Source organism: Electrona antarctica, assembly GCF_951216825.1.
Source record: "Electrona antarctica genome assembly, chromosome: 7".
In the NCBI taxonomy this organism is placed as follows: domain Eukaryota; kingdom Metazoa; phylum Chordata; class Actinopteri; order Myctophiformes; family Myctophidae; genus Electrona; species Electrona antarctica.
Genome location: NC_136812.1, coordinates 20,781,073 through 20,805,879, shown reverse-complemented (window position 1 = coordinate 20,805,879; position 24,807 = coordinate 20,781,073). Strand labels below are relative to the sequence as shown.

The 24,807-nt window shown below is 42.0% G+C and overlaps 1 protein-coding gene across 2 annotated transcripts in view; it reads left to right on the top strand.

The window, feature by feature from the left end:
• The window catches only part of xpr1a (xenotropic and polytropic retrovirus receptor 1a), a 98,790-nt gene that overhangs the window by 68,343 nt on the left and 5,640 nt on the right, over window positions 1–24,807 (top strand). For both annotated transcript variants that reach the window (XR_013790396.1, XM_079505813.1), the window contains exons 4-13: window positions 4,362–4,582; window positions 4,807–4,956; window positions 5,447–5,530; window positions 6,219–6,300; window positions 7,239–7,426; window positions 8,405–8,584; window positions 10,941–11,109; window positions 14,829–15,023; window positions 23,672–23,838; window positions 24,480–24,619. Coding sequence is in view for 1 of the 2 variants with exons in the window: in XM_079505813.1 (XP_079361939.1) it covers window positions 4,362–4,582; window positions 4,807–4,956; window positions 5,447–5,530; window positions 6,219–6,300; window positions 7,239–7,426; window positions 8,405–8,584; window positions 10,941–11,109; window positions 14,829–15,023; window positions 23,672–23,838; window positions 24,480–24,619 (1,576 nt within the window). In the remaining variant the exon portion in view is untranslated. The remainder of the gene's footprint in view (window positions 1–4,361; window positions 4,583–4,806; window positions 4,957–5,446; window positions 5,531–6,218; window positions 6,301–7,238; window positions 7,427–8,404; window positions 8,585–10,940; window positions 11,110–14,828; window positions 15,024–23,671; window positions 23,839–24,479; window positions 24,620–24,807) is intronic.

Here is a 24,807-nt window from a genome sequence, read left to right as displayed (position 1 = left end):
AACCACTAGATGGGGCTGTCAAAGAGTTATTTAAAAAAAAAGATTATATGGACATCACATTGCTCATTGCACAATTGTACAATTAGTAGATGCATTGCTTACAGTGTGTTAGACTGTTAGCACAAGTGCTAATGTTCACCACCTGTCCACTATAGGTAGGCTATTTCAGCGGCTACTGGCTAGTATGAGTTAGCCGAGTTCCGAGCCAAATGACATTGTGTCTAGTCTTGGTCCATTGATTGAGCGTTTGCAGTGACTGTCATATTTAGCTGAGCATGCCCTGCCTATGTGTATTTTAGGGTGAGAGGGAGTATGTATGTCATGTAATATGAGATGGAGAGTCCATATATTGAAGTCCCTGTTTGGCTTGAACTTAAATAGTGCTTCCCCTAGATTCTCTTGTGTGGAAATACAGTGTCTCTGTGTGGTCCACGGCCCAATTACGGTCCAAGGCCTCCTTGTAGCTGGCCTGGGACATTCTGATTCATCATTTCCCAATCTGCTCATAATGAACACAGACGTTTAGAGTCTGAAAGATGAATATGACTGTAAAATTCACTGGAGCAGAAATCAAAGTAGACCTAGTTTGATGTTTGGAGATGCTGTAGAACTTTGTGTTTTTCCTCCTCTAATGACAAATCTTCCAGTGCTTGTCTCATCTGATTAAAGGCCGGAGGCTTGATATCCATTACCTATAGGCTATAGGCCAGGTTGGATGGCTTTATGTTATTTATTTATTTTGAAAGGCTGTTACATTCTGGGATTCAAGCCAACATCCTCCTGGGCCTGGCAAACGGACCTTCCATTATCTTCCCTAGTCCTGCAAAGTGATTAGAGGAAACAGGATAAGGGAGAGAAAGGAATAGAATACAGAATTGCATAACAAAGAACGAACTAGCATGGGTTTCAAAGTTACACTCTGTAACACTCCAGATTTGACTGTGTAATGCTGTGTAATGCTGACACTCTATAGGCATATTTTAATATTTGTCAGAAACTTCCTCAATAGGGTGTGAGGTGTGAGGCTGATATTATGTATCAAAACGTCATAATTTCTCTCTACCCTTGTATTCTAAAAGCAGAATTAGCAAATGATCTCAATCTATTTAGTCAAAATATAGGTAAACACTAATCAGTGAGTACTACTCACAAAATATCTGTATCTGTTACTGTGGCATTTGAAAGTCCTACCCTTCCCCTGCAATACATTTTCAATGGGCTAGTAAAATACTGTAGTAGGTTTAAGAGTTTATGAATTACAATGAATAAGCTGCAACAGTTAATAACGTTCAATTCTATTTTGGCTGTCATTAGGCAAAAAAGAAAATACATTTTCAGAAATAGCTAAAATAGTGTACGAGCCAAATGCGTGTTGTAAGAAAATAATAAATACTTGGCCTGAAAGCGAATGCGAGTAAACCAGAGAGTGACAGAGAAAGATGGAGATACATAAGAGACTCCATGTATATAAAGCTCTATGCAGCACTGGCTCTCCTACTCTCTGTCTATCACTGGCTCTCCTACTCTCTGTCTCTCACTTCATGTATATAAAGCTCTATGCAGCACTGGCTCTCCTACTCTCTGTCTCTCACTTCATGTATATAAAGCTCTATGTAGCACTGGCTCTCCTACTCTCTGTCTCTCACTTGAAAGAGGTCTTTGACCTCCTGAGGTCATTGCGAATCAGTACATCAGTGCTCTGGAAATAAGCTCCTGATGAGTGATGCTCTCTTTCTGAGTCAGGAAAGCTTTTGATGAAAGTTTTTTTTTCTGGTTGACAAAAGTACTTTTCCCTGTTGTTTCACTGACGAGCAATGGTCTACATCTAAACAATTAGTGCACTCTTCTTCAGTATGCGCCAGGCATGGTCTTCTACAATTTAAAGTATTACACAGGTTACATTTGTCAAAGGAAAAACTCAACAGAATGTATCCAAATGTGAATCCAGCCTGCGACAGATGTGGCCAGTTGCCGGCCACTCTAGCCCATATGTTCTGTTACTGCACTAAACTAACCTAGTTAGTCAATCATATTGGCAAAGTATATTTAAATCACTGTCAGACATTGTTGGAAAACCTTTTGACACGGATCCACTGACAGCAGTTCTAGGAGTCAAAAGGCCCGGGGTGAAACTGTCTACTTTCCAATATAACATGGTAAAATGTGTGACTCTACTGGCTCGCAGACTGATACTGTTGAATTGGAAGCAAGCACAGGTTCTGACTCACACTACACTTATGAAAGATGTTATGCACTATTTGCGATTTTACCAGACTTGGCAACCCTTCACTATTTCAATAGGTGCACGCTAACCCCTCCTACACAATAGATAACATAATCTTTACTTTTTTTTTTTTTTTTTTAAAGAAAAATGTCTGTAATTCAGTTGATTTACAACAACTTGTTGGGAAAGTTTGAGAGCAAGAGTATCTGTCCTGTTGTCTTTGTTTTGTTTGTCTGTTAACATTTGTCACTGTTTAACTGTTTTTTGTTTTTTCTTGTTTATCACATTTATATACCTTTTTTTATTGTGTATTGTATTTGGAACATTTACACTACCTGTCACTATTATTTTTTTCATTTTACATCACTTAATTACTCATTATCTGTCAATGATATTCTGAAGTTATGTCATATACAAAATGCCTAATAAAAACTGTATTAAAAAAAAAATGATTTACTCTTTGGTAAATGATCAAGACAATGTGCCAAATAAAATGAATAATCAATTAATATTATATACTTTCTGTATACTTTCATTTACTATTGTAGGCCTGTTTCCCTGGCTTGACTAATACATGGTCTTATTGATTTCTTAGCTTATTCTATTCACGTTAGCTCCCACAAACGTGTGACACCCACACGTTGCATGATTTGACAGCTATTTGACAGCTATTGCAGGACATTTTGACAGCTACTGTACAACTTGATGCCATCACTCAGGAAAACGAAACCTTCAGCAGAATCCTGCAACAATCCTCCTCGCCCGTTTTTGGCGATTTATTTGACTGAGTTTTAAGAGCAGGGAGTACTTAGTCAATGTATAAAGTGCGTAAAACTGTTGATTTTCGTTTTAGCCTTTTTTATAATTTATTTTCTGCACTGTCACACCACAGTCACACCACTGTCAACATCCTTGAAGCCCCTTCAGGTAAGGAATTTGGATCACTCGTTCAAACAGGTGTCGGCTGGAGCCAGATGGATCAAACCATGCTCCATGTGATGGATCACTGTGGTCTTTTCAGTCCCTCAATACTAAGGCCAAAATCTTTTCACTGCCATCGTAATAAACCACTCCGTTGGCACACGGTCCTCTGCTTGACTTTCTCACACCTCCTTTCGCTGCTGTCACATGTCCATCCGAGCAATGTTAAACACCAAACACATGCACACACACACACACACACACACACACACGCACGCACGCACACACACACACACACACACACACACACACACACACACACACACACACACACACACACACACACACACACACGCGCACACACACTGGATGAGTCTGGCTGTGACCAACGACATTGGCAAATTTGGCACTCACACGTGGATTAGTCTAACTTTAGACATCAAAGGAGTGCTATTGTGACATTCCTAGTGTGAAATCGTGTGTGTGTGTGTGTGTGTGTGTGTGTGTGTGTGTGTGTGTGTGTGTGTGTGTGTGTGTGTGTGTGTGTGTGCGTGTGCGTGTGCGTGTGTGCGTTGTGTGTGTCATGTGTCAAAGCAACAAAGCATGAAAATCATCATGTCTGGGCCTTCTGCCGGCACTGATAGTCCAGGTTTTAAACCATCAGTTGAAACATAACCAACTCATGTTTTCACAGAAGTGTGATTTATGAATGGGAGGTACGAGGGACAGACAGGAAGGGTGAGAGACCACAGGCTGGAGAGGACAGGAGGCGCACCAGGGTCCAGGGCTGAAAGAAGCCATGGCTGGGAGACTGTGAATGACAACTGTGTTGTCATTGTTTAAAGAAAAGTCAAGCAACTTGAATGTTGAGAGGAGAAACAAGAGTACAGAAAGTTGCCTAGAATGCCTGGCTGTGAACTGTATGGGGGTGAGGCAGCAATGCAGCATGCAGAGAATGGTGAATAATGGAATGCGGGCTAATGTTCAGGGCCTCTCCGATTCTCTCTCTCTCACTCTCTCTGGGTATATTGACCCATCTGTGACCCACATTATGGCTTCTCACCAGTTTACAAATATGCAAACCTAATACTCTCCTTCATTCAACTGGAATGCAATACAGGAGAGGAGAGGATAGTAATGAATATAGCAGTTGAGGATAAAGGAGCAAAACCACAAACTCATGCTTGTGTCTTTTCTCACATCTTTCTACCTGTAGAAAAGCTTGCCGAAGCCCAGAGACGTTCCGCTACTCTGCAGAATGAGCTGCAGTCCTCTCTGGACGCCCAGCGGGAGAGCAACGCTCCGCTTGGCATGCGGAAACGCAAGACGGCATTCCACCGGTCACAGGAGGAGCGCTGCAAACATCGCAACATCAAGGACCTGCAGCTAGCCTTCAGCGAGTTCTACCTCAGCCTCATCCTGCTCCAGAACTACCAGGTCAAAGCGCATGGCACAAGAACACATTCGCATGCACAAACAAGTTCAAGTTCGTGTCCAAGGATCTTCAGATTAATCTGCGGAGGTTCATTGAGGAATATGTTAACACTTATCTATAGGTTCATTGCAGTATGTAAGGCATTCATTTTAGCAAATATCTTATTTTCAGAGTCATTCCAAACTGTCTGTCTCGCTAAATGTATTTGTTGTTTTGTGTTTGACAGAATCTGAACTTCACTGGCTTCCGTAAGATTCTGAAGAAGCATGACAAGGTGCTGGACACCGACCGCGGGGCCGACTGGCGCGTTGGTCAGGTGGAGGTGGCCCCGTTCTACACCTGCAAGAAGATCACCCAGCTCATCTCTGAGACGGAGGTGCACACACACACACACACACACACACACACACACACACACACACACACACACACACACACACACACACACACACACACACACACACACACACACACACACACACACACACACACACACACACACAGCCTCACTCATACACACACTCTACATCAGTGGTTCCCATCAGTGTTGTGTGTGTGTGTGTGTGTGTGTGTGTGACACAGGACACTGGCTTTGACAGACGCATTGGTACTCACACGTGGATTAGTCTAACTTTAGACATCAAAGCAGTGCTACTGTTGAGACATTCCTAGTGTGAAATTGTGCGTGCGTGCGTGCGTGCGTGCGTGCGTGCGTGTGTGTGTACCGGTGTGATTGGTTATTGTTATTGTGTGCTCTGACCAGTGAATTTAATGTTTGCATTTGTGTGTGTGCACGTGCATGTGCGTGTGTATCCGTGTGTATGCGTGTGTATGCGTGTGTATGCGTGTGTGTGTGTTTTCCCTAGGCCCTGGTGACCACAGAGCTGGAGGGAGGCGACCGTCAGAAGGCCATGAAGAGGCTGAGAGTGCCTCCACTGGGGGCAGCACAGGTCACATATACTGCTCATCAAACTCCTTCATTACGCCTCACCTCACTCCCATGCAGCTTATTATTTCATTCCATATTACTGATCTATTAAACAGCTCCAGAAGAGATGATTCCATGGGGATGGCCCTAACCATCCGACTCTATAGATGCAGGGCTGGGTGGGGTAGGGGTGGTATGGTTACAGAGAGAACACTCTACCCTTTAGTATTGATTTTTTAAGTGGCTCTCCATCCATGGTGGACTGACAGGATATCCCTCTGAAAATAGACGGCGGGTCTTCCTTTCCCCCATATCATATACTATAATGTATGATACGGGGGAATACTATATAATATTATTGTTTGGTATTACTGCATTAATTACAGGAGTTATGGAAGATAAATATTGACCTGTGCATTTCCTCCCCAGGCGTGGTTATAGGAAAAGTTTGTATATATACAAGTATCGAATTGTGTGTGTTTTCTAATAACTGTGTTATTATTACGTAGCTTAAGTTTTGCGGAGGAATTGTAAAGGCTAACTTGCATGCTAAATACAAAATCAACAGTATGTTTGATTCATGAATAAATATATATATACTGAATGTGACAAGTAAAAGGTGTTTTCCTGATATACTGTATAGAGTTAAGGTGTCAGGAGTTGGAGGTAATCCTGAATGTATTCTCTGTATTCCTTTGTGCCCTGTGCAGCCTGCTCTGGCCTGGACAACGTTCCGTGTTGGTCTCTACTGTGGAGTCTTCATCGTCCTCGCCATCTCCTTCATCCTCACTGGTAGTCATAAGAATGAATATTTACATTGACATTAAAACATTGCCCTGTGTACGTCTGGACATTTGGTAGATATAATGCATGGATTAACGTTCTCGGTCGCCACGACTGATTTCAGCTGTGCCCGTTTGGATTCCATAGAAGCCAGTATGTCTTCTATGGAAGCATGTTGTGCACCGAAAATAGCCGATCTACATGCTCACAACAGGTTGCGTTGTGACGTGTGGTGAGCTTGTAGATCAGCTATTTTCGGCTATTAGTTAGCAGCAGTGGCGCCATCAGGACGTAAAAAGTGTGTGGACATTGTTCATTTATTTTTTGTACATTGTTGTGTATTAGGCCCATTAACCCATCTGACACCTTGATCGAGTTGAGACTATGCAGTTACTGCACGTATGCAGGCATGCAGCCAATACACAATGACTATTGCGCAGCAAAATGGAAACGGTGCTAGACCATGGCATGCCCCCCCCCCCCCTCTCCGTCGCCTATGTTTAGCAGTCAGCAACATAATGATAATACCATACCAGTCATGAGATTTTCTACACAGTATGTGTTGCTGGTTGATTTGTTCAAGACAAGGCAAGGCAGTTTTATTTGTAATATAGCACATTTCAACAAGGCAATTCATATCAATGTGCTTTACACAAAACATCAAGCAAAGGAAGCACAATTATAAAATTGGCATGGCAACAAAATAATAAAAAATGAACACATACAGTTATGGTGCAGAAGAGAAAACAAAAGAGATAAACAAAAGGAACTCAATCAAAGGCAGCGGTAAACAGAAAGGTCTTTAGTTTTTAAAGAATTAAGAGTGGCAGTAGACCTGCAGTTTTCTGGGAGTGTGTTGCAGATATGGGGTTCAGGATGAAGATAAATATATGCTTAATAATTGCTTTTTTCATGTTTGATGCCTACGCCACCTTCAATCCTACTAGGTGCCGTGTTGATCCGTCACGAGAACATTTGGCCTCTGGTGAGGATCTACCGGGGTGGTTTCCTGTTGATCCAGTTCCTATTCCTGTTGGGAATCAACACGTATGGCTGGAGACAGGCCGGCGTCAACCACGTCCTGATCTTTGAAATCAATCCCCGCAACAACCTGTCACATCAACATCTGTTTGAGGCAAGAGAACCTCTTTAACACAGTCGTTAGTGTACCTTACCTTCCATCTCCACAACGTCAACTTATCTGGAATGGAAATTAGAAATGCATACGTTTTTTGAATGACCAATTGACCATCCACGCTGCATTTTGAAAGCTATAACAGAGTCAGAAGGGTCGTGAAGGTCAATAAAACAAACCATTCGATATTTAATCTCCAATAAGAATACACCCAAAATCATAGTTATGCAGTGTTCATCCAACAGCTATAATGTAAACTAGTTAAAACATTTTTTACCTTTGTTTGTTTGTTTTAGTTTTAGTTTTTTTAGTTTTTCACCCGGTGCTAATTGCTTAAAATGTAATCTTGGGGGCTACTCTCCCTCTGCCAACCTGGAGAGTCCCAAACTGAGCTCATGCTCCCTTCAATGCATGAGGAGTGAGCAGGCCGCTTCTTATCACCTGTCTTCTTATCACCTTACAGGGGCGAGTTCCCCCGGTAGGATTATAGCTCCATCAGGCGTGCCGGATAACCAGGGGGTGGCAGTATAGAGACCAGGATTACTGCATGTTTTTGGGGCTTTTTGCCTTTATTGATACAGTGTGGAATTGTAGATGTACAGTAGGTCGACAGGAAACGGGGAGAGAGATGGGGGGGAAGACACGCAGCAAAGGTCGTCGGGATCGGGCTTACAAGCCTATGTGCCTGGACTGCTAGGCTGGCCCGGGCCAGGATTACTGCATGTTTTTGTGAGGGTACCTACAGTATACCTAGGGGACACAGGGAGAACATGCAAACTCCACACAGAAAGGCCCTTTCGCCAACCCCACCTAGGTACACGTCCCAGCGCCCAGTGTCCCCGGTCTTCTAATTTTTGTTTTACAAAAGCATGTGTGAATCAGAACTATTTTATAAAGTTAACCTAATTTTGTGTTACTGTGATTGAACTAACTAACTAACTAAATATCCCTTCCTTCTCCCCCATGTTTGTGCTGCAGATCGCTGGCTTCATGGGCGTGCTGTGGTGTATCAGCATCCTGTCCTGCCTCTACTCTGAGTACACCTACATTCCCATGCAGGTCAACCCTCTAATCCTCTATGGCTTCATGGTCCTCTTCCTCATCAACCCCTTAAAGACCTGCTACTACAAGTCCCGCTTCTGGCTGCTCAAACTGCTGGTCAGTCTACTCTTGGTCTCATGTCACCAGACTTTCCACCTCGGAGGAAAGCCTGGTCTGTGTTCCTAAATCGCCTGTGTGATCCGTGGTTTTTAGACCGGATGATAAAAACCCCTTTAAAAATGTCTCAGTAAATACCGCCTCCCCACTCTTTAGCTTCTCCTCAGCTCTATGTTGATTGGCTCAAAATTAACTGACCGCGACAGCCAAGCAGCGATTCATTGTTTGTATTGAGCTTCTGACCTCTAGGCTGAAGTTCGACTGCAACCGAAAATACAAACACGCCTGTGCGCTGACTTAGTGTATAAGCTCTGAATACTTGTGTGGGTGTGTCTGTGTGTACATGCATGTGTGTGTGTGTTTATGCACGTGTACTGCATGTGTCAATGTCTCATGCCTTTGCATGAATACCATATCTTATATCTGTGACAGCTCACATGTTTACAAACCCTCCTCTGTTGCACTCTGTTCTTTGTCTAAGCCGCGCTAGCTGTGCGGTTTGAGGCATAGGGGGGTGGAGGGGGGCTGGAGGGCAGAAGGGTGAGAGATAATAGAATGCAGCCCAATCCCAGGGGAGGTGGCGGCTGTGACTGTGCAATCATTACAGCCATGGATCTATCAGTATGCTGCTGCCCCGAGCTTCCTCCTCCTCCTCCTCCCCTCCTCCTCCCTCTCTCCCGCTCCCTCTCTTCTTATGCTCATACCCCTCCTCTTTTCTAATTCTCCAGCCGCAGAACCCACTCCTCCCCTGCCCCACTCCCCCTCTACTCTCTTTTACATCTACCATCAGTCCTCAGTGGCATTCACTCTGTGGCCCACCACTCCTGACATGCTTTGCTAATCAGGCACCATGTTGATTAATGCAAAGTAGAAATGCTAGAAGAGCCTACACTGATCCGTGCAGGGCCATATTATGCAAACACGTCTTTCACGATTTTCAGTCATTGTGATGTCTCGTACGTTGCCCTTCTTTGTGTTCGGCCTCAATAGATAAGGGATGGGAGCTATTTCATCAGACATTCTAATGGGGCTTAGGAAGAAACAATGTGTTTGTAAGGTTCACTTGCATAATTCTCAAGCATGTCCAAAGCGACACATGCTAGTTCACCCCCTAAACAAACAGGAGCAGCAGCAGGTGGATAAATATTTCATCAAAGGGCATACGTGGAAGAGTGTTTGCGGTGGAAATGAAAACCTTGCCATGCAGCAGCAGCAGGCTTATAGCCTTGAGATGATCGATATGAGAGGGATGAATGGTCGATCAATACCGAATTTTGATTGACACGTAGAGTGAAATAAGAAATGAGCTAATATATGTAAACAGAATCAATACTCAATGACATAGGTTGGTAGGGGGTTTTGGAGTAGGCCAGCCAGTGTGCAAATAGAAGTCGAATGGATGTAGCCGTTTTTGAATGTCAGACTTGGCCTGAAGGGGTAAATCAAAGGAGGAAGGTACAGTAGGGATATACAGTATCACTTTTCATAGCTCCATCAATAAACAACCCCAACCAAAGTCAAATCCCAAATAACATGCTCACAGCTAGGAGCCAAAGCAACCTGCAAAGCACATCTGTGATAATTGCAAGTCAATGACTAGAGACAGATACACGCAATGACAATTAGCATATGTGCAACGCGCGCGGGCACACACACACACACACACACACACACACACACACACACACACACACACACACACACACACACACACACACACACACACACACACACACACACACACCGCAAGGTGTCCTGTCGTGTGGCGATAAGGTAGTCTAGAGACTCTTATGCTTTGTGTGTTATAGTTCTATGCGAGGTTGTTTCGTGTTCTTCTGAAGCAGTCTGACAATTACACACTAATCTCCTGCCTCCTAATTCACTACCTGCCTTGTTGAAACCATATAGACCTGAGTGGAATTGAAATCACCTCATGGGATTGTTTACAAGGTGATCAACTCCTCTTTCTTGCAGCTGCCATACCAGATTATTATTCTTTTTTTTATATATTTTTATTGAGGCTCTGAAATTTCGATCGCAATACAATGCATATAGAACCACCCATTTATTATTTGTTTTAAACACAACATAGAAAAACAACAGATACCACAATACGAACATTACATTACAGACAAAACATAATAATAATAAGACAAACGAGTACACCACAGTCTTGACATGTTTGTACATTCCATCAGAGTCTGTTTGTTTTTCGCTCCATACCAGATTATTGACCACTTTTCATGAAACAAAAATGTCTTAGCATCTTGAGCCTGAATATTACTCCAAAATACAGGCCTAATTGTAACCAACTTAACTTTCAGTGTCCCTTCTCTCCTATTTCTCCCCTCCACAGTTCCGTGTGTTCACGGCACCGTTCCACCGGGTGGAGTTTGCAGACTTCTGGCTGGCTGACCAGCTGAACTCTCTGGTGTTTGTTCTGATGGACTTGGAGTACCTCATCTGCTTCTACATCTTTGAACTGCAGTGGAGCAACGGCATGGGCCTGTTGCCTTCATTTACCAGTAAGATATAATGAATAAATACCCTGTGAAGTCAGAATGTTGTACCGTTTAACATCCAAATTATCCTAAATACTGACAGTTATTATAATTGCATACCGTCCATAAAATAAAGTATTGATTATGTTAACAATTTACAATTTACAATTTAGGCATTTAGCAGACGCTCTTAATCCAGAGCGACTTACAATAAGCAAGAACAAAAAGCATGGGAATACATCACATATGTAAAAATGCATTTATCGCGAAACATGCGTAACACATATGTTATATGTTAACACATATAATATATGAATTTGTTTATAGTAGAGGTGTCGATGCATTTTAACAGCTGTACGATATGTATCACGAAACATGGTTGACGATACGATACATGGACGATATTGGTTCATTATGGTGCTACGATATGATTCAATGATTTGAAATCGATACAGTAACTATTTTGCAAATACATTAAATATGTGTGAAACTTCTGGATAGTGCAGGTCTTTTAAGGGAAATGTTTAATTAAGTAGAAGTGATTCTCTGGCAAATAGATGGACATTGTATTTGAACACATGTGGACAAACCCACGCCTTGACATGAACACAGAGAATACACACATTTATTTGATAGACCAATTGTAGCTACATGGAATGGAAAAGTAATTAAACCCATCTTTTTCTTTTTTCTTTTTAAAATAGCTAAATGCAATGCACAAGTACTTCCATTGCAAAATGATTCAATTCCGATTATTTCCATTGCAAAACGATATGATACAAAGTCAAACTATACGATACAATACTTTCTGTTTACATATCGATATACTTAGATTTTTTTTAATTAAAATCGATATTTCGATACACTTACTATATCGTTACACCCCTAGTTTTTAGCGAACCAACAGTTCCCGATCCATTTGGCCTAGAGAGTCTATGTCCTGTTTAGTACACCCCCTGGACATGATGCTAGTATGTCACAGGGACTTACCACCAATCCAACCCTTGATGCTGAGTGCCAAGCAGGGAGGCACTGGGTCCCATTTTTATGTTTTTAGTATGTAATATAGCCTAACACATAGAATAGTTTTTTAACACATATAATAGTTTTTTGTATGTAATATATAACAACATAAATAATAGTTTTTAGTACGTAATATAGCCTAACAACACAACCAAGCAGGGAGGCAATAGGTCCCATTTTTATAGTTTTTAGTACGTAATACAAATAACAACACACGCAAACAAATAATAATAGCTCAAATTTATATAGTGCTTTTTCAAGTAGCCTACCCAAAGTCGCTTTACATAAGGAAAGGAAGGAAGGAACCATGCACGTTTAATAAGAAAAAGAAAAATAATATCCGCTACTAATCATGGGGATTTAATCGACAGAGTTTTAAGTGTGCCAGAAACAGAAAGACAGTTCAGTTTTTCGCGGAAAGGAAGAGTCAAGTGAATGAGGTTTTAATAGTTCTGGACGGATGACCTGAATCTTAACCAATCAACATTTACACCTCGGCCTCCATGCAAGCAATTAAAACACAGAGCTAATGGAACCCAGATGCATGACCACACTGTGTGACTCCCATAACAATGAGCTCCCCAGAGAAAGGGAGGGAGAGAGAAGGAGAAATAAAGAGAGATGAAAGTAATGAAAAAAAGTGCTGAAAATGGAGGAGGAAAGAGTCAGAAGAGCATGAATTGCAATACAAGGTGAAGGAATTAACATTAGGTATACTCAACCCTCAATTACCTCTTTTTTTATTTACTTATTTTGTCTATCTTCTGGGAACAGCAGTGTTATGTAAATCTATCTGAGCTTAAATTACCATACCTGACATATTTAACCCGTTGACTGTGACTCACGGTATACTTGACATTACTGCCGAACATTGTCCAAAACATGCAGCCTTTTCCCCCCTTTTTTTCACTGCATTCAGTTAATTTCAGTTCAGTTTTACTTGGACAAAATCTACTTGGAGAGGCTTGAAATGTTCTTGATAGAAAATCCAACACACTAAATATAATCACACCCGTGTGAACTGAGTGGTGTAATGTCTTATATAGACTGATCAGCTGTGGTCTGACGTAATGTCTGACGTAATGAAATCACACCCGTGTGAACTGGGTGACCATAGCAACCATGCTCATTTTTTGGTACGAACAGACAGACAGACAGACACGTAAACTAACAAAGCCAGTTGTAGGAGTGGTTTACACCACTCAATAATTGGTATGGACCTATTATCATTATTATTATTATTATATTATCATTATTATCATTATTAGAATGATAGCTCCGAACCGAAAAGCACAAGAGGTGCCGAACGGACCGGGGAATTATAATAAATATGAGGACCGTACCCATACAAAGCCTGAGGACCCGAAATGACCGAATGCCGACATTATTATTTGTGACCGCAGGTTGCATTTACTATGAAAACGTGCATTTCCTGTCAGTTAGTCCGTCACCCCAGGCACCCCAGTCATGACCATATATGGTGACATCATGACATCACGTGACATCACCAGGGATGGAGATCCCTGATGTCATCAATATTGGCCAGCAACTCTACATCTGACCTCAAAGTTCAAACCTCAAACTCTTAGATCTCTATATATGGAGCTGATCTGTTCTGACATTCCATATGTTTGATCCTCCCCACCCATCCTTCCTCTTTGATGCCTCCCTTTTGACTGATACCTGTCCATTCAAACTCTAGACGGGCCGTCCCAAAGTTATTAGTGCAGCCTTGCCCGGCAGCCAGTTGAGTTCTCAACAGGTCCGGAAATTAAGACGCTACCTGGGCCCTAACTGGCCCTAACTGGGCTGGCCTGAGGCCCTGCCTGTGGCCTTACTAATTAGTAATTAGCACACATTTTACACCCTACCCGGCCTAAAAACGTCAATAAAAACAAAACAAAAATAGATATTGATATATGGGCATTCCCAGACCTGTTGTTTCAGTGCCCTCAGGGCGTCCTACTGGTATCAAGTATATGATATAACTGCCCCGACTTAAACTATATTGTTGTTGTTGTTTCTACTTCCTTACTAAAGTCACGTGATGCTAGGCACCCACTGGGCTGGGGAGAAAAAAGGGGGGTGATTGACAGCTGTGACAATCGCGTGATCTGCGGTAGCCAATCGGGGCAATGCTAGGAGGTGATTTTGGGAAAAGTAAATTAAGATACTTAAGAAAATGTTTGGTTGTTGTAAGCAGCGGACCTACCACTCTTTGCCTGATCAGAGCGGCTACTTAAACTTCTCTGCTACCTGCTCATTCCTGGCTTCTCTCCTGCTGTCCTGATGTGCTGCTGCTGCTGCTGCTGCCTCCCTGCCTCGCTTGCTAACCTGCTGCTCATGAAGTCTTGCAAATCCCACCGCCTCCCCAGAATCCACCTGTAGGCTCTGTTTCTAGATCCCCCTGAATTACTGAATTAAGACCCCCTGTCTTAATTCAGTCCCTGCAATTCTATTTGGCGTATAACTTAACTACAATGTTCATACTACAGGGAATTAATAGAGACGGAGCCCTGATGCCAAACTATGCTTCATATATCTATGCTCAATTATAAAATTCATTCTAAGAGTGAAATCATTTTGGGGGTATATTGACACATCGGCCTCTTAATGGGTTAAACCCTGTTGTTTTTGTTCTTCCATTGTATAACTTTAGTTTTTCTTCCCAAGACCATCATGTATGCCACAGCTACTCATACAGTGTTTTTCTTCCCCAGACCATCATGTATGCCACAGCTACTCATACGGAGTGCGTGCCGTAATCCAGTGTCTACCTGCCTGGTTCCGCTTTGTCCAATGCCTGAGACGTTACCGCGACACCAAGAGGGCCTTCCCTCACCTGGTGAATGCTGGGAAATATTCCACCACCTTCTTTGTTGTGACCTTCGCTGCGCTCTACAGTACACACAAAGGTAAGACATACCGTGTAGATCAGTGGCTCTCCTATAGTGGGGTCCGGGGACCCCAGGGGTCCTTGAGGGCGTTCCATTCTGTCCCCAGCAATGTTAGTTAATATGGCATCAAAAATACATTTGGCCACTTTAACCCAATGTACGTTGGCTATTTGAAAATCTGATCTACAAGCTCACAATGCGTTGTGGTGCGTTGAATGCCTGGTGTAGATCGCACAAGAATACATTATGTAAGACTAAGAAGTCATTTTGGGGCGACTGTGGCTCAGGAGGTAGAGCAGGTCGTCCAATGATCCATTGGTCGGCGGTTCGAATCCCGGCTCCTCCTGTCTACATGTCGAAGTGTCCTTGGGCAACCTTGCATGGCTTCCGCCGCAATCGGTGTATGAATGTGTGTGTGAATGGGTGAATGTAATGCACAATCTATGTAAAGCGCCTTGGATAAAGGTGCTATATAAATGCACCATTTACCATTTAAGTCATGCTGGAATGGTGTTCACAAGATGATAGTTGTGTTGTCTAACCACATGCAAACTAAATTGTGAGAAAACAGTGCAACCGCCATGATGTGGCCCACTTACTTGGCCCATGTTGTTAACTTGTTGATACATGCTCTGCAACTGTTGACCAAAGACATTATTTGGTAGCAAAACAGAATGCACAGACTCAACAACATGTGAAGGTTCTTGGTTTACAGAAAGCAGAGGTGACCTTGAGTGCAAATTCTTGAGTCCATTGTCTGTCACAACTAGAAAGAAAGAAAGAAAGAGTCAGACAGAAAGCATCTCCACATTAATGATCATAAACTTCCTAACTCCACTTGAGCTGTATTTGGTACGTTGAAGTATCTGACAATGTTTAAGTTCAACATACCAACTTTGATGAGGCAGTATTGTATTTTTTTTTCTTGAAAAGTTTATATTGTTTGGTTTCTGCCCGACATCAGAGATATATAATTAACCACTTTAACACTGGTGTGGTGTCCTGATTTTAGACATTATAGGTGAGAACAAAATCAAAAATACATTTTTAAGTCTTTTGAAACCTTTACGAAAATTGAAAATCTACAAGCTCAGATCGCTATTTTGGAAATCATTTAGAAAACATTTTGTGGTTAAGTTGCCATAGTCTTTAACGGCATAACCTGCTACCGCTGATGTGGTAAAGAGAAAATGGTATGAAGAGAGAAAAGTAAGAGCGGAGGAAAAACAGGGTGTAAGTCCCCCAGACTGCTCCACATTTAGCCTCGTTTTATATTATTCAGACTCAGAAGTCTTATCACAAAGGAGTGCATGTACAAAGACACAGGCACAGTGAAGGCATTCCCTCAGCATACAGCCTTCGCGTCTTCATCTCATTTAATAGTTTCACAGATAGCTCTTCATTTCAAAACAGCTTTTATCCCACCAATTTATAAATGCCTCTCAGATGGAAGTTACTGTGCATATTTATTTGCAGGCAAATGCCAGTTACCAAACGTCAACATGCAGTAAGTGGCCTTTTAAGATTTTAAATGTTATTCCGCAGCTTGACTTCTTTAATTTAACCATACACATTCATATCAATAGGTCTGCTGCCAAAGCTGCTCAACACTGAGCTGCTATTTGTATATAGTCAGTGAGCCTGAGAGAGAATAGAGACATACAAGAGAGGGCAACAGGTTGAAGAGTAATGCAGAGACAGAGGCGGACCGGACAGATATAATTTATAGGCTTTATATAATTCCCACTTGTTAGGAAAGGCTTCCATTAACACATATCCTCTCTCCAAAGCATATTTCCTCTGGTAGAGCGTAGACCCTTTGCTAATGGCCTCAGCTCATCTCTTATTCTGTATGAAGCTGTCTTTCATCTCACATAGTAGTAGAGAGGTGGAGACAGAGCGCTGTTTAAGTGAATAAGGAGGGAATACACACATATGCATGAACACAGACATGCACACGCATGGATACACATTCTGTATACAGAGTACAGATTCGCATATGACAAGGATACACACACACACACGCACACACGCACACGTAGAGACTTAACCCAGTACCTCTACTACACTCACTGGCATTAATGCTCCAGTTGTTATTAAGGGAAATTATTGCATTGTGGAGATTTTAAACATTATCTGTAGAAACAGCGTAATTATCTTTAATCCATTGATTATTATTATTTATTTATTTCTTCAGTTTTTCATGTGTCTATGAGGTGACAGTACTTCATTAGACACCCTGGAGTCGTTTTCATGTGCAATGGTGTATTAACTTTGTATTTAGGGTTTCTTCCTGGAGGCTGAACCCTTGACAGTCAAACGGGCCAATGAAATAAACAGTAATATAGTGACATCACACTATCAGCCCCTCCCCTAACCCCTCCCCCTTTATCAAACAACTACAGCTGTGGGTGCGGCTTCAGTTCAGGTGGATCACCACCCATCACCACCCACCAGGCAAACCAGGCTTACTTAATGAACTGGTGAGCGTGCCCACATAAAAAAACCCCATTTTAACAAATACTGTACACTTTTTTGAAAAAGATTATACCAACTTATATAACAATAAGACCTGATGAATGATGATCATGTTTTAGGTTGGGGAAAAAATCACGGCACTCCATCTTTAAATATCCTTTGGGGATTCATAATATTATAGGCAGCAACGTATCCATTGACCTGATAATGGAAATAATGTTTGAACACTCCCCAGAATTGTGACGTCAAAACAACGAAACATTAATACTTTGCAGCAGTCGACAACATTCAGTAAGCTCAAATCCTTGTTCAGTTAGAGGAAAGTATTAGGACGGGTTTAGTGTTGATACAGATTACGGGGCCTTAACTTCAGCAGCCAGTGTGCCATCGTCGTAACACACAACATCTGTCAGACAGCATCCTCACAGCTCAGTGTGTCACCATGTTCACACCAGCAGGCCGAGTAGTGGGAGATGGATGGCATGTCAGTGAGTGGCTGGCAGAGCTCCCAGCATCGCTTCATGGATGTGTCACTCTTATTGTCACAGAGCTGATGCTTCCTGTGTGACCTCACTCACTGCTCATTCCTGGAATGGCTTGTTTTCCCTTTTTTCTTTTTTCTTTTTACCTCCGGGAAAAGGTTAAGCATCATGATGCATCATAATGAATGATATTGGCTGTATGTTTTCATTAATAACCACTGAATGGTTTTTGATTAGTGGTTCCCAAACGCTGTGCAGAGGCACACTACCGTGACGTCACGTCACGTGAGACAACTGCAGTGCTTTGGGATTTTGTGAGAACCACACATTTATTAATCACACATTAATACTGCATATGTCTGCTGTCGGGGAGAAACCACCTAACTCCAAAATATTCATTTTTCAGAAAATGAAAAATATACCTTCTTCAGGAAATGACGAAAACCAGATTTTTTTTAAACAATGCAATACTGCCTCATCAAAGTTGGTATTGTGACTTTATATATTGTCAATTACTTGCATGAGAGGGGGGGGGGGGGGGGGGTGCAGTTAGCTGCTTTAGCAGACAGTTTGAGGGTTCAATGGAGTTAAGAGGTTATGTCCAAAGCGCTTTTTAATACTTTTCATTGGTTCAATATATTTGTTTAACCAACACACAGACAGAGGTGTTCAATAGCATTGATTTATGAAAAAAATAAAAAACCCTCAAAAATGGAGTTAGGTGCGGTTTCAACCCGATAGCGAAGTTATGAATACATTTTTGCTTACTAAATCAGTATGCATTTGTGCGCACATATTTCCCAATATAGAGGCAAATTCTATATCCTATACACCTATATAAATACACTATCATATCACAATCATAGGCGAAAGTGTAAATCATTATTTTGTTATTGTTTTATTTTACATTCTCACATATTTTATAGCAGGTCCACAAGTCTGTAGCTGGAGCCTCTAGATCTGCTATTCTTGCTATAAATACACTTGAGCATTGAGGATTTTGAATTGCACATTTAAGTGCACAAAAAGTTTGAAAACCATTGTGATAGTGACTCTATTTATATACTGTATCAGAAAGAACTCAGCTAATCGTTTGGTTTAGCCTCCCCTCAGGTGTACACCAGGCTTATTGTGATGCAATTGTAAGCAAGCGTTTTGCATGTGCCTTGTTGAGGAGTTTGTAGTTTGATCTTTAATAGAGTGTGATGAAGAGAACATATTTTTGCCCTCCCAACAGATGTTCAGAGGACTCTGGTGCAGGGAGATGATGAAGGATCTTCAGCGTTAGGCTCAGTTCCAAGAAGCTATAAGATACAGGGCCTGACAGTGAGACCGTTACTTAATTCTGGATCAATACAAGCTCAGTTTTATGTACAGTGACCTGACAAACTGCTGTTTTAGATGCAGGGCTAATGCAGACATAATGCTAATTCAAGCCCTAAGGAATGCTTTCATAGACTTGCCAAGACTAGGGCACATTGGAGTCTGATGTATAGGAAACAAATTTGTGTAAACATGCACAATTGCAGGGGTACGTACCGATCGCTGACATCAATGTCTGACCAGAAAGGGCATCCGGAGGACAGGGCGTGCACCACATAATGGTGCACGCTATTTGAGAACCACTGATCTAGATATTAAATGAACCATTAGACTGAATCTGACATGTATTTCAACTTTGACAACTTTGGGGAATATTAGCGTTGTAGTCCAAGAATTTCAACTAATGTACAGCAATGTGTGGCGGCAGGGATGTGGAGCCATTGACAAAACCGGTGAAATGGTAGAAAGAGGAGTGAACACGATTTTGAAGGGTTGAAGGAGATGAGAGGAGAGGAGTTGTAATTACCACCCTGGGGCTGAACACATGTCTTCTGGACAGCACAGGAATAGAGATGAGGCCAGAGAGCTGTCAGCTTTTATAACTTCATTTCATATACTGGGCAAATTATTATCAGGTTGGAGAAGAAATTATCACACACACACTTACTCACTCACTCACTCACTCACGCACGCACGCACGCACGCACGCACGCACGCACGCACGCACGCACGCACGCACGCACGCACGCACGCACGCACGCACGCACGCACGCACACACACACACACACACACACACACACACACACACATTATTGTAGTGATGTCGCTCGCCCCAGTCAATTATTTCTCTGCCCTGCATTCATGAACTCTAGTTAACCCCTACTAAGGTCCCGTCAACTCCTATTCTTCTACTGCCAGTGTATTCAATTCAATTCAATTCAATTCAAAAGGGCTTTATTGGCATGAGAAAACATACGTTTACATTGCCAAAGCAAAAAGTGTATCAGCTTCAGCTTGTATCACATGATGATACAAGCTGAAGTTAGCATGAAATAAAGGGGCATTAACTTTGATCAGACTTTGACAATAGGAGTGAAGGTGATTGGTGATCAGTCCTGTTTATTGGTGAGGGTTTTTTGCATTCTGTGTTTTGCAGAGCAAGAGAGCCATATGGTGGATAAAGGGTAATCATCCTTATAGCAGAAATAGGTTGTTGTTATTCTCATTCCTGTGCAGTTGTTTGTTATTAGTGGGATGTGGGTCTGTCAAAGTTGTCTTAAATACTGTTTACCCTATTAGCTGGCTGCTTTCAGAAGCCTTAGCTACTGTGTGTGTGTGTGTGTGCGTGCGTGCGTGCGTGCGTGCGTGCGTGCGTGCGTGTGTGCTCACACGCATGCATGCGTGTCAGAAGTTAGCTGTATTGAGCATCAGATCAATGGCCATCTCAACACTTTAACCCTTCTAATAGCCCTGGTGGATATAACCAGCCTAATGCAATGCATCAGCAAGCCCTCAGTCGTAACAGAAACTGAAGGGTTGAATGCCTCAACATTGGGATCCTAGAAAACCACATCACCGGCAATTACCCAGTGATAGATAGATGCTAGTTTTGTTATTCAGATGTGATTTGCTTGTTCACAGATGCACATCGACATTATTTAACTGGATATATGATGTTTGCTTATTCACAGATGCTATTTATGCTTTGTACATGATTTAAATAGATATATGGTGTTTGCTTGTGCTGCTTGCTTGTCTACAGGTGTTTGTCATTTAGATAGACGCTAGGTTTGATGTCGACCTCGTATCCTAGTTAACTTGTAGCACATGCTTGTTTTCTTAGCACTCTTACTTAAATTTACTCCACCGCGTACCCTGTTGTTAATCGACTAGGTTTCATGCTGATCACTTCGTTCTTGCACGTTTAAATAAATTAAAACTACGTCAATTTGTGTTGTGGCAGACACTAGTGACTTCATAGTAACTTATTGAAGTTGAAAAGAAAAAGTAGTTATTGTGAAAAATTACCAGTGAAATATTATTTAAAAAATAGCTTTTGTTTAATTGACAAGTTACACAGTATTCGAATATAATGGATTTTGAACAAAAGTTGCTCGGCGAGAAACACAGCCATACTACAAAGTACAAACTAGGTTTGTGCTTACTTAATCTGTGTGTGGGGAATCTCACTGTGGACTTTATGTCCCTAACACAGAATGGGAACTACTGTATGTCTACCTAATCTTTCCACTTAGGAGGAAAAGACACAGCGGTGGCGACACAGCGGTTAACAGAGCACGACGGAGGGACCTTAGTGGTAAATTGTCTGTTAGAAATGTCCTTGGTCTGCTCCCTGGCGTCTCTTTGGCTCTCATTAGGTGGAGGCAGTGACCATGACGGATGGGAACTAGCCCCGTCTCTGTCTGCTAGCAGTGGTGTGGGTCGCTGTTGGTCACTATGTTAAACTGTAGGTGGCAAATATTTTTCTCGCAGAGAATAAGCAAGATATTGTCACATCACAGGTTTATAGAAAACAACTAAAGCGAGTGAAATTCTTTGTTGTAAAAGCTCCAATCATTTGCAGGAAATTAGGGCAAACTTAATATAGAAGATAGAAAGACAAGGAAATGTGTTTATTTCTGAATATTTGCTAACTACAACATGCAACTTCACTACCTCTGGGAATAAATGGGAAATGACTTAGATGACTGAGATGACCAGGGCTGGATCTATACCATATGGGCCCTTGGGCACCAAGGGGCCCTAAAAAAAAGAAAGAAAATCAGAAGTTTCCCCCACTAATCAGAATGAAATAAATGGTGTCTAAATAAATTAGTGTTTTATTGTTGCTGAGAATGCAGCTGAAAAGTGCAACAATGTGTGTAAAGCAGCAACAATGCGCTAGATTGGCTGTTCAAGGTGGGTGGGCCCACTGGGCTGTGTGAGGTCAGGTGGAGAGGAGATTCTGGTGGAATAAAAGACGTGAGCCGCCAGTCGCAGGTTCGATTCCCAAGCCCAGCGGCCTTTCCTGCGTGTCACTCCCCGACTCTCTCTCCCTGTTTCCCTGTAATTGTTCCCTGTAAACAATTGCGAGGTTACCCTGTTCTCTAATTGTTGCCACAGAGAAGGCAATTCGAACCATACTGACAGATACATATGAAATATAGATATTTTATCAGATCAATAAATACATATTTATCAATCACAGACGGACACAAATTGTACAACATTTTATTTTATTCTGTTGGTGATTTGATTTGATTCAACGTCTTTGGTTTTATGGAAAGCGCTAAACAAGTGTATTATAAATAGCATTATTATGATACCTCTGATGTTGGCGCTACCTCAGAATGATGCACACACACGCATGAATGACAGCTACTTAGTCTGTACCAGTGAAAAGCCACAGGATGACAAGGTGAGATCAACATGCCAGAAATGTGCAGCTGCTCAACTGAGCACACAGTAGTTTGACAATGTCAAATACCCTCTGATGCCCTATAAAACTTTAAAAAGCCATTCAAATATGCACCATCTATAGCCTATAGATTGGCCAAACTTAAGCCTATATGATCAGCATGGTATACACGTAGCTCCTTCTTAGTATACACAGTGAAGTCCAGAGTGTCCACTTAACTCAGGCTGGGTCCAGCTGGACTCTTGTGATCAATCAATGCTTGTGTCTGTGGTGGGTGTGTCTGAGTGGCATTCATGGCTCTGAGAGTTGAACCCTCCACACTGTCATATCACTAAGCCACAGATATTGCAGTCATTCAACCCATCCAGGACGGTGACCCCTCTTGGTGTTTTAAGCTTTATGTTATACTTTAGCTATTGAAAAATAGCAGATGTACAAGCTCATAGTGCGGCCGTGCTACATGCTTGTAGATCTGCTATTATTGAAAAATCGTGAAAATGTGTCGCAAATCTTTGAATATATATTCTTGCACGTTTCAACGTTTTTAACTCAAATATTTTCTTCTGGGGGGGTTCCTGGAACTACATATTTTCAGATGGGGGTCCGCAGCCAAATTCAGATAATTCTGGGGGTCCTTGACATGAAAAAGCTTGGCTGAGCACCACTGGACATAGAAACATGTTTTTTTAATCGGCCTCAGGTCTAAATAGTATAACATTCTACATAAGTAGAACAAGTTTTAACAAGGACATGTGTTAATGAATATTAATGGAAGGCGCTCATAAAAGCAGCAGTAGATTATTGCTGAGTTATATTGATGGTAATGAGGCTCCCTCTGGTGGTTCAGGTCATTATACCACAGAGACTCCTGATCCATTCACTATGGATTATGAAACAAGTCTTGTTGCAATTCAAACGTTGCAGTGAAACTGCCATGACATATGTTTGTCTTTGTGCGTTCCAGAGCAGGGGCATGGGGACGCTGACATGTTCTTCTACTTGCTGATTGCGTTCTCGGCCATTAGTTCTGTCTACACGCTGATCTGGGACCTGCGCATGGACTGGGGTCTGTTTGATAGGGGAGCTGGAGAGAACACCTTCCTCAGGGAGGAGATCGTTTATCCACACAAGGTAGAGCTACGTATGTTAAAGTATCCATACAACACGCACGCACGCACGCACGCACGCACGCACGCACGCACGCACACACACACACACACACACACACACACACACGCACACACACACGCACACACATACAGGCACATGGATTCCAGATTTTTCCAGAAATGTTTCCAGATTTTGAGAGAGAAATAAGTAACAGGTCTATGCAAACAAGCCCCAAAGAAGCAACTAGGCCACATGAGCACTTTAAATATATACATTGGCTGTTTGAAATCTCATATTTTTAGTCTAATATTCAATCTCATATTTACAATCTTCAAAAAAAGTGACACATTTTGAATATTTTTTTTAAACATTTTTTACAACACAAATCTGGTATGGGGGTCCCTGGCACAACATATTGACAATGTTTGTTGGTGGAAAAATACAGATTAATGTGTCCTTGACGTGAAAATGTTTGAGAACCACTGGTTTAAACAACATTAGGAAACAAGCCCAAATAATAAACTACACTTTAGAAACAAGACCAAATAAACGCAACCTACAACCATATTTACAAGCAACTTTTCAGAAACACTGTGGCAACACTTGACAGGCACACATAACATTTCTCTCCCTCTCTAAATGTGTGTCTCTGTTGTGTCCAGGCGTATTACTATTGTGCAATCCTGGAAGATGTGATCCTGCGTTTTGCCTGGACCATCCAGATCTCTCTGACCACCATGACCAACATCCCCTTTGTGGGAGACATGGTAGCTACTGTGCTGGCTCCTCTGGAAGTTTTCAGGTAGGTCCCGTCAGTGCTGGAAGAAATACTCATCAAATGTTACTTTACTAAAGTAAATACTAAAATGTTCCCAAATAGCAGATCTATGATCTCACAATGCGTTGCAGCGCAACATGTGAGCTTACAGTATGTGACCAGATTTGACTGAGAGCCTGCCATCGCGCAAATTCCAGCTTTTCACCAGAGGA